Raw genomic sequence first — 12,971 nt, forward strand, 5'->3', positions numbered from 1 at the left:
CCCTACATCATGAGCATCATCAATGCCAAAAAGAAACCATATTTAAAAAATAAGATATGCGGACCAGCAGATGGTGTTATAGCTATGCCGCTGGACTCCCATGTAGTTGACTGCAGTTCAAGTCCCGGACCCGGTGGCTTAAACTCACGCTGGGCGCGTGTGCGTGCGTGCCCAAGATCCTGAGAGGAGAATGGAGGAGAAGGGATTGTGGTGTGGCCATCCCCCCGAGGGGTGATTTCTCGATTTCTGTCTCTCTCTGTCTTTCTGGCAAGTGCATGTGTGCCCTATAGCAAAAACAAAACAAACAAAAAACTCCAAAAATAAAACAATAAATTTAAAAATCTCAATAGAGGTGAGCTGGGCAGGGAGCCTCGCCTGCCTCATTGGTAAGCGTTGGCACAAGAAGTCAAGTCTGAAGCTATGAGGAAAGAAAGAGGCGCACATTTCTAATGCAAGATGCCGTCAGCTAACAGACGTAATCTGGACAGACTAGTCTATTACGTGCTGCCATTACAGTTAAGAACGCTGATGCTCCGGGAGATGAAGACGCTTGCCCCGAACTGCACAGCTGGCGGAGGCTGGATACCAGATCTCTTGTGTGTAATGAATATCTCACCGCTATGGCGGTCTTCAAAAAGTTTGTGGAAAATGTGTATTATTGAAAAAAACATGCATTGGATGTCAAAAATTTTTGAGCCAAAATAAACCTTCTTTAATTCCACTTCCACAAACTCTTTGAAGGTGTCACCTGGTGTATGTGATCTGTCATGAACGAGCCCCTTCCTCTTTCCTCCCCTCTCCCCTCCCTGCCCCACATGTCTGAATACACTGTCCTCCCAGGTCAGTGCCCTCTCGGGGCTGCCACCCTTGCCTCACTCACTCTCAGGGCTGCTTTGGAAGGCCGTGGTGTCCGTGTCAGTGGTGTTGCAGATGGGCAGCCGCAGCGGGAAGTGGCCCACCTCGATGCCGGCCATCTCGCCCCAGCTCCCCAGGTTCTCCTCCAAGGGCACGGTGTGGATGCTATTGTCCTCGGAATAATCCTGCTGGCTGCTCAGCGTCAAGGTGGAGGTGTCGCTGAACATGAGGCTGGAGCCCAGGCTCAGAGTCTCGTTGGAGCCCAGGATCAAGGTCATGCAGGAGTGGGGAGAGATGTCGGAGCTGGGTCTGTGGGTGCTGGAGTGGCGGCTGTCGCTGGAGCCGGGAATCAGGGTCACGCACGAGGCCTGAGTGACGGTCATGTTCAGATCTGATCTGGGGTGGTCATTTGCAGCCGCACTGATGGTTCCCTTGGAACTGGAGCTCCAGGTTGCACCAAACGTTCCTTTTGACACAGACCCAGAGATGTTATGGGGAGCCAAAGTGATGTACTGGTTTGTGTCTGGGATTAGGGTCTTGTAAGAATCTGGAGCCGCATTCAGGTTCAGCTTGGAGATGGTCTTTGAGCCAACGCTGAGCAGCTGATGGGAGTCAGGGTCCGGGAAAGTGTCTGAGGCTGGAATGAGGAGCGCCTTGGAGCCCAGCCTGGAGACATGCTGGCCCAGAGCTAGGGCTTCTCTTGACTGGGGCCTTATAAACGGGTTTGTTTCTGGCCTGGAAGGATTGGAGTTACTCTGACCCAAATCAAAAATCTTGCTCGAGTGGCACTTGGCCTCCTCAGCGTTTGACCTGGAGTGGTTCCCTGAACTCACACCAGTGGCCTCAAAAGAGCCAGGGCCCAGAATGGGGTTTGAGGCCGGACAGAGGGGTCCCTGTGAGTTGGGCCTCAAGATGTGGTCAGAATTCAGATCCAGGGCTTCAGCAGAGCAGGCACTGGGGATCAGGAGGGAGGCCAGAGCCAAGGCCTTGCTGTCATCAGAGATGAGGGTGTCATCAGACACCAGTCTGGGGGCACCCTCTGAGATGGGACTCAAAGTTGGACTGAGGTCTGGAAGAAGAGCCAAGCCAGGACGTAGGGGTAAATTCGAGATCGGAACCAGGGCCATATCTGGGTTGGGCTCAGGGACTGGACCAGAGCCTAAACCTGGGGCTGCAAAGGAGGTGAGACTAGGTGTCATCTTCGGGTCTTCATGGAGGAGCAGATCAGGCCCTGGAGTCAAGGCCATGTCCGGTCTGGCGGTCTCTCAGTGCCGCTGCCCCCTTCTCTCCAATGGCTGACTACCGAGCTCCCTACAATACTCTGAGAGAGAGAGCAGACACACGCGGCCATGCTGGTTAAAACTTCCTATGGCCCCCACTGTCCATAGAAGGAAGACCTCTTGCTGTGGCTTGCAAGGGCCTTAGTGACCATCCCAGCCACCTTCCCAGCCTCATCATGAGCCGCTGTCCCCTTTAAGCCATATCCCAGTGCTCCCTTCCTTGACCACAACCTTCTCCCTCCCAGCTCATGGCCTTGGATAAGGACAACTCCCCTTGGTTCTGAACCTCCTCCCATTATCCTTTTCCCAGTCCCACTTCTCCTAGCAAGATACTCCCCACAGTTTATTCCAATGACTGGCTGGTGCCCAGTCCTTGCTAGAGATGAGCTCCGCCATGATGAGCTCCGCCCGCCATGATGAGCTCCGCCATGATGAGCTCCGCCATGATGAGCTCCACCATGCATAAACTGTGTATACCTTGGTCCCCAGGGCATGCCAGCTGCTAGTGCAGTGCCAGACACACAGTTGCAAGTCTAAACTAAACAAGTAAGAACCTCTTCCATGGGGCCAGCAGGCTAAGGTGCTGGATTCTCCTATAGGCCACCAGGGTTTGAGTCCCGGACACGGTGACTTGGGAGTTGCACCAGGAGTGTTTGCATGTATGCCCCAAATCCCAAGAGGAGAATGGAGAAGAGACCGCAGTGTGACCATATCCCCTGGGGAATGATTTCTCACTTTCCTTCTCTCTGTCTCTCTCTGGTGAACACATGAGTCCCATGACAAAATAATAACAACAAAAACCCAAAACCAACCAACCAAACAAACAAAACACCTCTTCCACTTTAAGTTAGAAAAAGGGAAGAAAGAATCAGCATTGTAGCCTAGCAGTTAAGAAAGCCAGATCCCACCCAGCCAACCAAAGTTCAAATCTTAGCCCTGGTAGTTTGAAAAATATACTGGGCACATGTATCCCAAATTCATCCTGGAGAAATGGAGAAGGAATTGTGGCATTATCAGGTCCCATTGGAGGGTGCTCTCTCTCTCTCTCCTTCTCTCTGTCTCTCTTTGGTGAGAATTTTTAGTTTTTACAAAGTCAATAATAAAGATAAAAACAGGAAGGAGGAGCCTCCCTACAGGTTACCCTGCTTCTAGAGGGCCATGTGTGAGGTGCCTGAAGTCCACCAACAAGCATCTGTAAGCCTTGGGAGACTCCGTGCTCTAGACCAAAGGCAAAGTCCTAGAACTCCTTGCCATGACCACCCTGCACGTGGCAGGGCCCTAGATGCCCAATGAAGGGTTGCCAGAGCTGCTCAGAGCCCTCCACAGTTCGTGTGTCTGGTGAGACAGGCTATGTGGAGGAGAACATGGGGCAACCATCCAAATCGGAGCCTGCTTCCCCCAGCAGCCTAACTATGAGGGAACTCGCCAACCCCCACCCCATGCCACCCTCACACCTGTGGAAGCTGGGGACAGCTCACCTGCACGCATGGTGTTTTTAAGCAGGAGTGGGCCCCTGGGAGGAGATGAAGAAGGAAACCAAGTCAGACAGGAAGAGTGGATTTTTCAACACTTGCCGAATGGTCTAAAGGCCAGGCAGGCACGTCTGCTAACCAACATCCTCTGCTCACACACACACATACACACACACTCCTGGAAGTTAGATTTCACTGCGCCTGGTATACACTAGGAAGTGAAGGTCAAGGAGAGGAGGGTTAGTCACCCCTTGGCCCTCCAGGCAGCTAGGATCCTCTCTATGCCACTCCTGCCCCTCCATGGCATCTCACTACCTTTAGGACAAAGTCCCCCATTGTTAGCAAGATCTAAAAGACCTTTTCGTATCTGACCCCAGTCTCCTTCTGACTCCATATTTTCCCTTCCCGTTTCTATTCAACCCTTGCTCAACCCTTTCAAGTTGCTCCAAAGAGTCAAGCTTCTCCAATTAGGGCTGGGCTCCCACAGGCTGGGTACCCCTTCTTCTCTCCCCTTCCTGAACTAGTGCTTTATCCCTTCAAGTGTCAGCTCAAAGTTTTTGTTTATTTTTTTTTTGAGAGAGAGATTTTTGCTATAGGGGATGTGGTCTCATCAGAGAGACAGAAAGCGAGAAATCACCCCCCCCCAGAGGGATGGCCACCCTACGATCCCTTCTCCTCCATTCTCCTTTCAGGATTTTGGGCATGCACACACATGTGCCCAGTGTGAGTGTTAAGCTGCTGGGTCCAAGACACAAACGATGGATGACTACGTGGGAGTCCAGAGCCTTCACTACGCCACCTGTTGGCCCCTACAGCTCAAATATTAACAGCATTTTGGGTCCCCTAGACTGCAAATGGTTCCTACAAAGCTTTCTATCTGTCCTGGAAGCAGAGAGGCTCATTTACCATCAGCACCAGACACAATTTTACCCTAAAGCTAAAGAATATAAAATGTGAGGACTCCTTGGTTTCACAGCTCCCCTCCAAAGCTCTGAAATTACTTTCGTATTCATGATTTTGTCTCCCTTTATTTTTTATTTATTTTTTAGAGTTTTTTTTGCTACAGGGCATGTGCACTCACCAGAAAAACAGAGACAGAGAGATAGAAAGTGAGAAATCACCCCCTGGTGGGGATGGCCATGCCGCAATCCCTTCTCCTCTTGGGGTCTCGTCTTGTGCACACATGCACACATGTGAGTTTAAGCCTCCAGGTCTGGGACTCAAACCGCTGTGGACTACATGGGAGTCCAGTGACATAGCCATTATGCCAACTGCTGGTCCCTGTCTGTCTTTATTTAATGAGGGGCCTAGATCTCCCTTTGATCACCTTTCCAACCCATGTACCGAGAAAGTTTATCAAAATCAAAATGGAGTCATTTGTAGCAACCTTGACTAAACCAAGCCAGAAAGGCCATGGAGGAGTTTTATTCTCATGCTAGCATGCCTAAGAAGAACTGCTATTTAAAGAACACAGCCAGGGGACCAGCAGTTAGCGTAATGGCTATGTCGCTGGACTCCCACGTAGTCGACTGCGGTTTGCGTCCTGGACCCGGTGGCTTAAAACTCACGCCGGGCGTGTGTGTGTGTGTGCCCAGGATCCCAAGCGGAGAATGGAGGAGAAGGGATTGCGGGGTGACCATCCCCCCTGGGGGTTGATTTCTCTCTTTCTGTCTCTATCTCTCTCTCTCTGTCTGGCAAGCGCACACACCCTATAGCGAAAACCTCTCCAAAAATAAATAAATAAATAAAGAACACAGCCAGAACCATGACCTTGTACAAAGACTACTGCACCTCCACACAAGGACTACTGCAAAAACATGTGCCCAGAGACTGCCTGTCCAACCCTGGATTGATGCCACCTTTGCAACTGACCCTGGTAGCCAAGGAGAATTGTACCCAAGGAGATTATACCCAAACTCGCATAGTCCCCTCTCCCTCCTCTCCTCCAGTTAGTGGTTTTTGCCTTTAAATCCTGTCCAAGGAATGGAAGACCTCTGTCAGCATGTTAATGGCGACCTGAAGTATGTCACTGTAGTCCTCATGTCTATGCCCAAATAAACGCCTTTTGCTTTATATGGTTTGCCTCAGTTTACATTGTTAGGTTGACTGCACATACTCATATGCCGTAGTTATCAAAAGGAAGCATTTTCAGGCTAGCACATGGCATGGAGGTTAAGGAGGCTGGATCCCATATGGCTGACTGTACGGTTCAGGTCCCGGACCCAACAGCTTAGAAATCATGCTGAGTACGTGTGTGTGTGACCAAAACCCTGAGAGGAGAATGGAAAAGAAGGGACTGTGGCATGGCCATTCTCGCCAAGGGGCGATTTCTCACTCTCTCTCTCTCTTTATCTCTCCAGTGAGTGCTCACACCCTATAGCAAAACTAAAAAGGATTTTCAGCCTGGAAGAATATGAGCTGGTGCCATTATTAACAAGGCAGCAAATAGGACCTTAGAAGATTGTACTGGTTAGGGTTATGAAAGATGGAAAAATCTCTACCCCGCTGACCCGGCAGATACAAGTGACTGGGCAGATGGCCACAGTCTCAATGCTGGCCCTTCCATAAGAAAAGATGAGATTTCCCCCATAGTCTCCCATTCCCTTAATCCTCCTCCTCCACCCTACAACAGACAGGCAAGGCTTCAGAATTTCCTGACCAGGACTGGGGCAGCCACAGCTTTCCCTCCACCAAATGAACAGTGTGCACTGAAAGGAGCAGAGGCTGTTGAGGGATTTGGGTGGGATCCATGGGAGCTAAAAAGAGCTCACTATTTACTACTGACAGCCACAGCTTCTACTGGTCTTTGGCTCAAGTGGGGAGGGCGGAGTACCACCATGAAACAGCTAGTCCTGTTCAAAAATAAGGGAATCGGGACCAGCAGTTGCCATAATGGCTGTCACTGGACTCCCATGTAGTCGACCGCTGTTCGAGTCCCGGACCCAGTGGCTTAAACTCACACCAGGTGTGTGTGCGTGCGTGCCCAAGATTCCGAGAGGAGAATGGAGAAGGGATTGCAGTGTGGCCATCCCCCCTGCGGGGGTGATTTCTCACTTTCTCTCTGTCAATCTCTGTCCTTCTAGCCAAAAACCTCCAAATAATAATAATAATAATAAGCGAATCATTGACTAACTGCCATCCTTTCCTCCAACCTCAATAACGCCTTCTGGGTTCTGGACAAGGGTTGCTAGAGCCTTCAAAGGGTGGAGCTATCTGTGGATCTTCCAGTTCTAGTGAGAACACATTGGTCAGACACATGGTCCTGGAATGTGTGAGGCGCTTGTATGAGTACACACACACGCACACGCACACGCGCACACACACACACACACACACACACACACACAAAACATCTGACATAGGGCACCTCAGAATCCAAAACAGAACTCTCCATTTTTCCCCGAAATAAGAGCCTCTTATTCTCTACCATTGAAAGAAACTGGCACCATCATCCAAGCCAAAAGCAGTCAGTACCACTCTTGACTGCTACCACCCTTGACTGCTCACTTTCTTACTCGGTACACCCAGTCTTGGCCAAGTTCTGATCGTTCTGGCATCAGAACAGCTCTCGAATCTCCCCCCTTCTCTCCATCACCACTGCCATACCGTACTCCAGCTTTCACTGCCTTGGGGCTGGATCTTAGAATTATCTGCTCTGTAAGAGTTCCTGTGTTTAGGCTAGCTCCAAAAAAAATTATCTTCCGGGCATAATGGCTCTGTCGCTGGACTCCCATGTAGTCTACCGCGGTTCACGCCCCGGACCCGGTGGCTTAAACTCATGCCGGGCACATGTGTGTGCGTGCCCAAGATCCCGAGAGGAGAATGGAGGAGAAGGGATTGCAGCATGCCAATGATCCCGGGGGGTGATTTCTCGCTTCCTGTCTCTCTGTCTCTCTCTGTCTTTCTGGCGAGTGCATGTGCCCTATAGCAAAAACCTCTACACAAAAAAGAAAAAGAAAAATATATTCAAGTTCATTAGTCACTAGAGAAATGAAAATCAAAACTACAAATAAATACCATTTTACAGTCACTAGAATGACTATAACTTTTTTTTCCTTTGGAAAGGTTTTTGCTATAGGGCAAGTGTGCTTGCCAGAAAGACAGAGAGACAGCAAGCGAGAAATCACCCCTCAAGGGGATGGCCATGCAGCAATCCCTTCTCCTCTCGGGACCTTGGGCGGGAATGCATGCAAACGCGCCCAGCATTAGTTTAAGCCACCGGGTCCAGGACTCAAACCATGGTCAACTACATGGGAGTCCAGCAACATAGCCATTATGTCATCTGCTGGTCCCAAATGACTGTAATTTTTTACAGAGAAAACAGTTAAGTGGTGGAGAAATTAGATGTGGAGAAATTAGAACTCCCGGACATTGCTGGTGAGAATTGTCCTAAGGCAAAAACCTCTTAAAAAAAAAAAGAAGGCTAAGAACTTTGTAAAACCTATAAATCACTAAATCGCTGGCTTTATTATCTCTTCCTCCTGAGCTATTGCTATTACAATTTCATCCGTACCTAACTGGACCAATGATTGATAGCACAGATCATTTCAGAATATAAACTCATCTCCCAGTCTTTTACGTGGGAAATTACAAATTCTTCTTTCATTGGTTATGTTAAGATTATCTTTGTTTGGGACCAGCAGATGGCATAATAGTTACATTGCTGGACTCTCATGTGGCTGACCACGGTTCAAGTCCCGGACACGGTAGCTTCAAACTCACAGCGGGCGTGTGTATGTGTGTGTCCAAAATCCTGAGAGGAGATGGAGGAGAAGGAATTGCAGCACGCCCATCACCCCTGGGGGTGATTTCTTGCTTTCTCTCCCTCTGTCTCTCTCTCTGTCTCACCAGCGAGTACAAGCTCCCTATAGCAAAAATTTATCTTAAAAAAAAAAAAAAAAAAAGCACCAGCAGATGGCTTAATGGTTACATCATTGGACTCCCACATAGTCATCCAAGGTTGGAGTCCCGGACCTGGCAGCCTAAAACTCATCCCAGGAGTGTGTGTGTGTGCATGCCAAGATCCTGAGAGGAGAATGGAGGACCTCACTTCAAATCAAGACTGAGCTCTTTACCTGGCATGGAAGTCTCTCTATAAAAATCCCCTTACCATATGACTTTATAACTCTTTTTATTTTTGTTTTTTTTAGAGGTTTTTGCTATAGGGCATGTGTGCTAGCCAGAAAGACAGAGAGAAACAGAAAGCAAGAAATCACCCCCCAGGGGGGATGGTCATGCCGCAATCCCTTCTCCTTCATTCTCCTCTCAGGATCTTGGGTATGCATGCATACGTGCCTGGCATGAGTTTTAATCTGTCAGGCCTGGGACTCGAACCATGGTCGATTACATGGGTGCCCAGCAACATAACCATTATGCCATCTGCCAGTCTCCCAGATATGTCCTAACGTAGTTTAAAATACACAATAGCATATTGTTAAATATAAGCACTATGCTGTACAAACCTCTAGACCTTATTCACCTTGCATAACTGAAGCTTTGTACCCATTGAACAACTCCCTACTTCTCTCTTCCCTAATAACTGAATTTTTTAATTATTTATTTTATTTTATTCATTCATTTTAATTTGACCTGAGAGAGAGAGAGAGAGAAAGTGAGAAAGCAAGCCACCAGATCCGGGACTTGAACTGTGGTGGGCCATGTAGGAGTGTCCAGGGCCTTAACCACCATGCCACCGCTGGCCCCTAATAACTGAACTTTTAAAAATTTTGAGATAGATTCCATAATAAAGCAGAGATAACAGAAGACAGAATCAGTAAACTTGGAGACAGATCAATAAAATTTGCTTAATCTAGACAAGAAAGAGAAAACAGAAAAAAAAGAGAGAAAACCTCAGGCACTGTGAGACAATAACAAAATACCTAAATTTTTATTTCTTCCAGAAAGAGAAGAGAAAGAATGCTAAAAAGGCATTTAAAGAAGTGATGGTGGGACCATTGGCGTAATGGCTATCTTGCTGGACTCCCATGTAGTAGACCGTGGTTTGAGTCCCAGACCCAGTGGCTTAAACTCACACAGAGTATGCATGTGTGTGTGTGCCCAAGATCCTGAGAGGAGAACGGAGAAAAAGGGATTGCGGTGCAGCCATCCCCCCTGGGGGGTGATTTCTCACTTTCTGTCTCTGACTGTCTTTCTGGTGAGCACACGTGCCCTATAGCAAAAACTTCTCAAAAAAAAAAAAAAAAAAGAAAAGAAGAAGTAATGATTTGCAGGGGGCCAGCAGGTGACATGGTGGTTAAGGGCACTGGACTTCCACATGCTCTGACCACGGTTCAAGTCCCAGACCTGGTGCCTTGCTTTCTCGTTTTCCCTTTCTCTCTCTCTTCTTTCCCTCTCTGGTCAAATTTAAATAAAGTTAAATAAAATCATTCTTTAAAAAAATAAAAAGTAAGGGCTTGGGGCCAGCATGTAGCATGGTAGTTAAGGCACTGGACTCCCACATGGTCAACCATGGTTCAAATCCCAGACCTGGCAGCTTGCTCTCTCACTTTCCCTCTCTCTGTCTCTCTCTGATAACTATAGCAAGTTAAAAATAACAATAATAATAAAATTAAATGAAATAAAATAAATAATTAAACATACACACACAGGAACCAGCAGATGGTGTAATGGCTATGTTGTTGCTGGACTCCCACAGAGTCGACCCAGAGTTCAAGTACCAGGCCTGGCACCTTAAAACGTATGTCAGGCACGTGTGTGTGCGTGCCCAAGATCCTGAGATGAGGATGGAGAAGTGATTGCAGTGTGGTCTCCTTGTCTCTCATTCCCCTTCTGTCACTCTGAGGCTTCTACCCTAAAGGAAAAGTCCAGGAAAACAAGGCAAGCATCCTGATGTCCAACTACGATGCACAGTTCAGGACTTCGGAGTCAGAGACCTGAATTCAGATCTGCTCTGTCTCTCACAGCCATGTGGACCTGTGCAGGTGGCCTCACCACCCAACACCATCCTAACGCTTCAGCTAGGAGAATGCATGGATAGGGTTGATCGCAGCGCCTGGCCCACAGGAGGTCTTCAATAGACATTCATCCCCACCACCCCCTCCTCCCCTGGGTGAGGGTAGAACAGGAGGTGGGGGTCTTATGAAAAAGACAAATTCTAGTTTCCAGGTTTTCTGTCTTCCCTTTACCCCAGTCCTTGGTACTCCCTCACTGGGTCTGGTCACCTTCCCTCTCACCTCCCCCAAACTACCCACCGTACTCAGGGCCTGAGAGCTCAACTCTTGCTCAGTGAGCCTCGAGCTGCTGACGTAAAGTTCTATGTGTTACCTCGACCTGGGGCATCCACATGGTAACAGAAAATTCTTTAAGCCAAAGGTATGAAGTTCTAACTGTGGAATTACAGCCAGAGGGGAGACTTTCACCCGGGTGAGGGGTGGGGGGTCAAGGTGGTAACTGCCTTGCAGAGACTGTGGAGGCTACCCCCACCCCTGGGACTGTCCCAGAGCTCCCCTCAGCTTACCTAGGCTCCCCCAGCCCAGGCTGGTGTTATGTTCTTTGTGAGGTCACCATGACCTGGAAGTCTCCTGGCCAATGAGGCCCCTGCTCCTGCTTGGCAGTGGAGAGAAGCAAAAGAGGTGTCCTTTAGAGCCGTTTCTACCTTGAGACCCTCCACAACTTCAAATCAAGACTGAGCTCTTTACCTGGCATGGAAGTCTCTGTAATATCCCCTCACCATATGACTTTATAACTCTTTTTTTTTTTTTTTTTTTGGAGAGGTTTTTGCTATAGGATGTGTGTGCTTGCCAGAAAGATGGAGAGAGACGGAGAGAAAGAAAGTAAGAAATCACCCCCCAGCAGGTATAGCCATGCCGCAATCCCTTCTCCATTTGTGATCTTGGACATGCACACATACGCGCCCAGCGTGAAATTAAGCTGCCAGGTCCGGGACTCAAACCACGGTCGACTGCATGGGAGTCCAGGAACATAGCCGTTACGCCAACTGCTGGTCCTGACTTTATAAGTCTTTACCTTGAATGATAAAGGCTTTGGAATCAGTGGTCTGATGAGGAAATGAGACCCATAGAGGGCAAATACTGGCCCAGGGTCACGGCTAGGGCTAGGATGCTAGCCTCTGCGCGTGTGCCAAGACCTTGATCTTTCTCCTACTCCACCCTGGCTTTCATTCCAGGCACAGATAACAGCGCTGAGAAGAGGGAGGAGCAGAGGGCTGGGTGACAAGGGCTGTGTAATCTAGAGTCTGTGATAAGGAAATGAGGACTCTGCTATCTTGTAGAGGAAGTCTTCTTAAAGATGAGCAATAACTAAGCTAATTAAGATTACCAGTGAGTAGATAGAAAAGCTTCCTTTACAAAATGACAGTGGAAGCCATACTGCCCGCCCACTCACCTAGGTCAAAAACTCTCCCGTTCACTTCGTTTTAAGTACACCCCATTGTTTGTTCTGAGATACGCTGCCCAGAAACGAGCCTCATCAGGTTCAATCCCCACCTCTAGGTACCTGTCCATGCTCGGCAGTGACCTCACATTAGCAGCCGATGCAATTCTCTTGATGCTCAATTGAATTCCCTCCTGTCCACCTGGGGTCTCGTCCTTCCTGCACCAACCTTCTTCCCTCTCCTGTCCACACCTAGCCCCTGCAGCTTCCGTTCTTCCTGCTGCTTCACTAGCCCCTGCAGCTCCCGTTCTTCCTGCTGCTTCACAGCTGTGTATTCTCCAGAATTCTTCCTCCACCTGCGTCTTCCCCATGGGCTACAAACATAGCCAGCTGTTCTCTCTCTTAGCAAAGATTCTCCCCTCAGACTTGCTTCTGCTTCAACCCAGAGGCCCCTCACTCACTCTAGCTTCCATATAAGCCTCTCCTGGGAACCCTTTTAAGTCTTCTTTCTCCTTCCCTAGCCTCCTGCAGGTAATTAACCACCAAGTTATTCAAAGTTATCTCCAAGTCTATCTGGCCTTCCAACCTCACAGTCTGAGTCTCAGTTCAGGTCCTCAACCTTGGAGACCTAATTCTGGCTGGTCTTCTACATAATGTCCCCCAGAGCAGGTGCTGCCCTCTCCTAGCTACTGCGACCTGCAGTCAGGGAGCTTCCCTGACAACTCATTTGCCGTAACACCTTCAATGCCTTCCCACTGCTGACAGGGTCACATCCAAGCTCCTTGGTAAATTAAATTACTTATTTCATTTAATTTTTTTTCAGCTTGCTATAGAATATGTACATTCACCAGAGAGAGAGACACACACACAGAGAAAGAAAGAAAAAACTGCCAGGTCCAGGACTCAAACTATAGTAGGTCATAGTTCGAGTGAGAATCCAACACCTCAACCACCATGCCACTTGCTGGGCCCCCACGTTGGCTGGGTTTTATTATTTTTATTTTTAACTGCC

General features: G+C 48.6%; 1 protein-coding gene across 11 annotated transcripts in view; it reads right to left on the bottom strand.

Moving 5' to 3' along the window:
- The window catches only part of MROH7 (maestro heat like repeat family member 7), a 59,392-nt gene extending 48,266 nt beyond the window's left edge, over positions 1–11,126 (bottom strand). For 7 of the 11 annotated variants that reach the window (XM_014586903.1, XM_027770897.1, XM_027770896.1 and 4 more), the window contains exons 1-3: positions 10,892–11,066; positions 3,614–3,648; positions 881–2,176 (exon numbers count right to left, since the gene is read on the bottom strand). In XM_014586903.1, the coding sequence (XP_014442389.1) occupies positions 881–2,102 (1,222 nt within the window). In that variant the 5' untranslated portion in view covers positions 2,103–2,176; positions 3,614–3,648; positions 10,892–11,066. The other 4 variants (XM_027770890.1, XM_027770889.1, XM_027770891.1 and 1 more) reach the window with 4 other exon arrangements.
- Between the last annotated feature and the right edge of the window lie 1,845 nt (positions 11,127–12,971).

The sequence above is a fragment of the Tupaia chinensis genome, unplaced genomic scaffold, assembly GCF_000334495.1.
Source record: "Tupaia chinensis unplaced genomic scaffold, TupChi_1.0 Scaffold000165_2, whole genome shotgun sequence".
NCBI classification, from domain to species: Eukaryota; Metazoa; Chordata; class Mammalia; order Scandentia; family Tupaiidae; genus Tupaia; species Tupaia belangeri.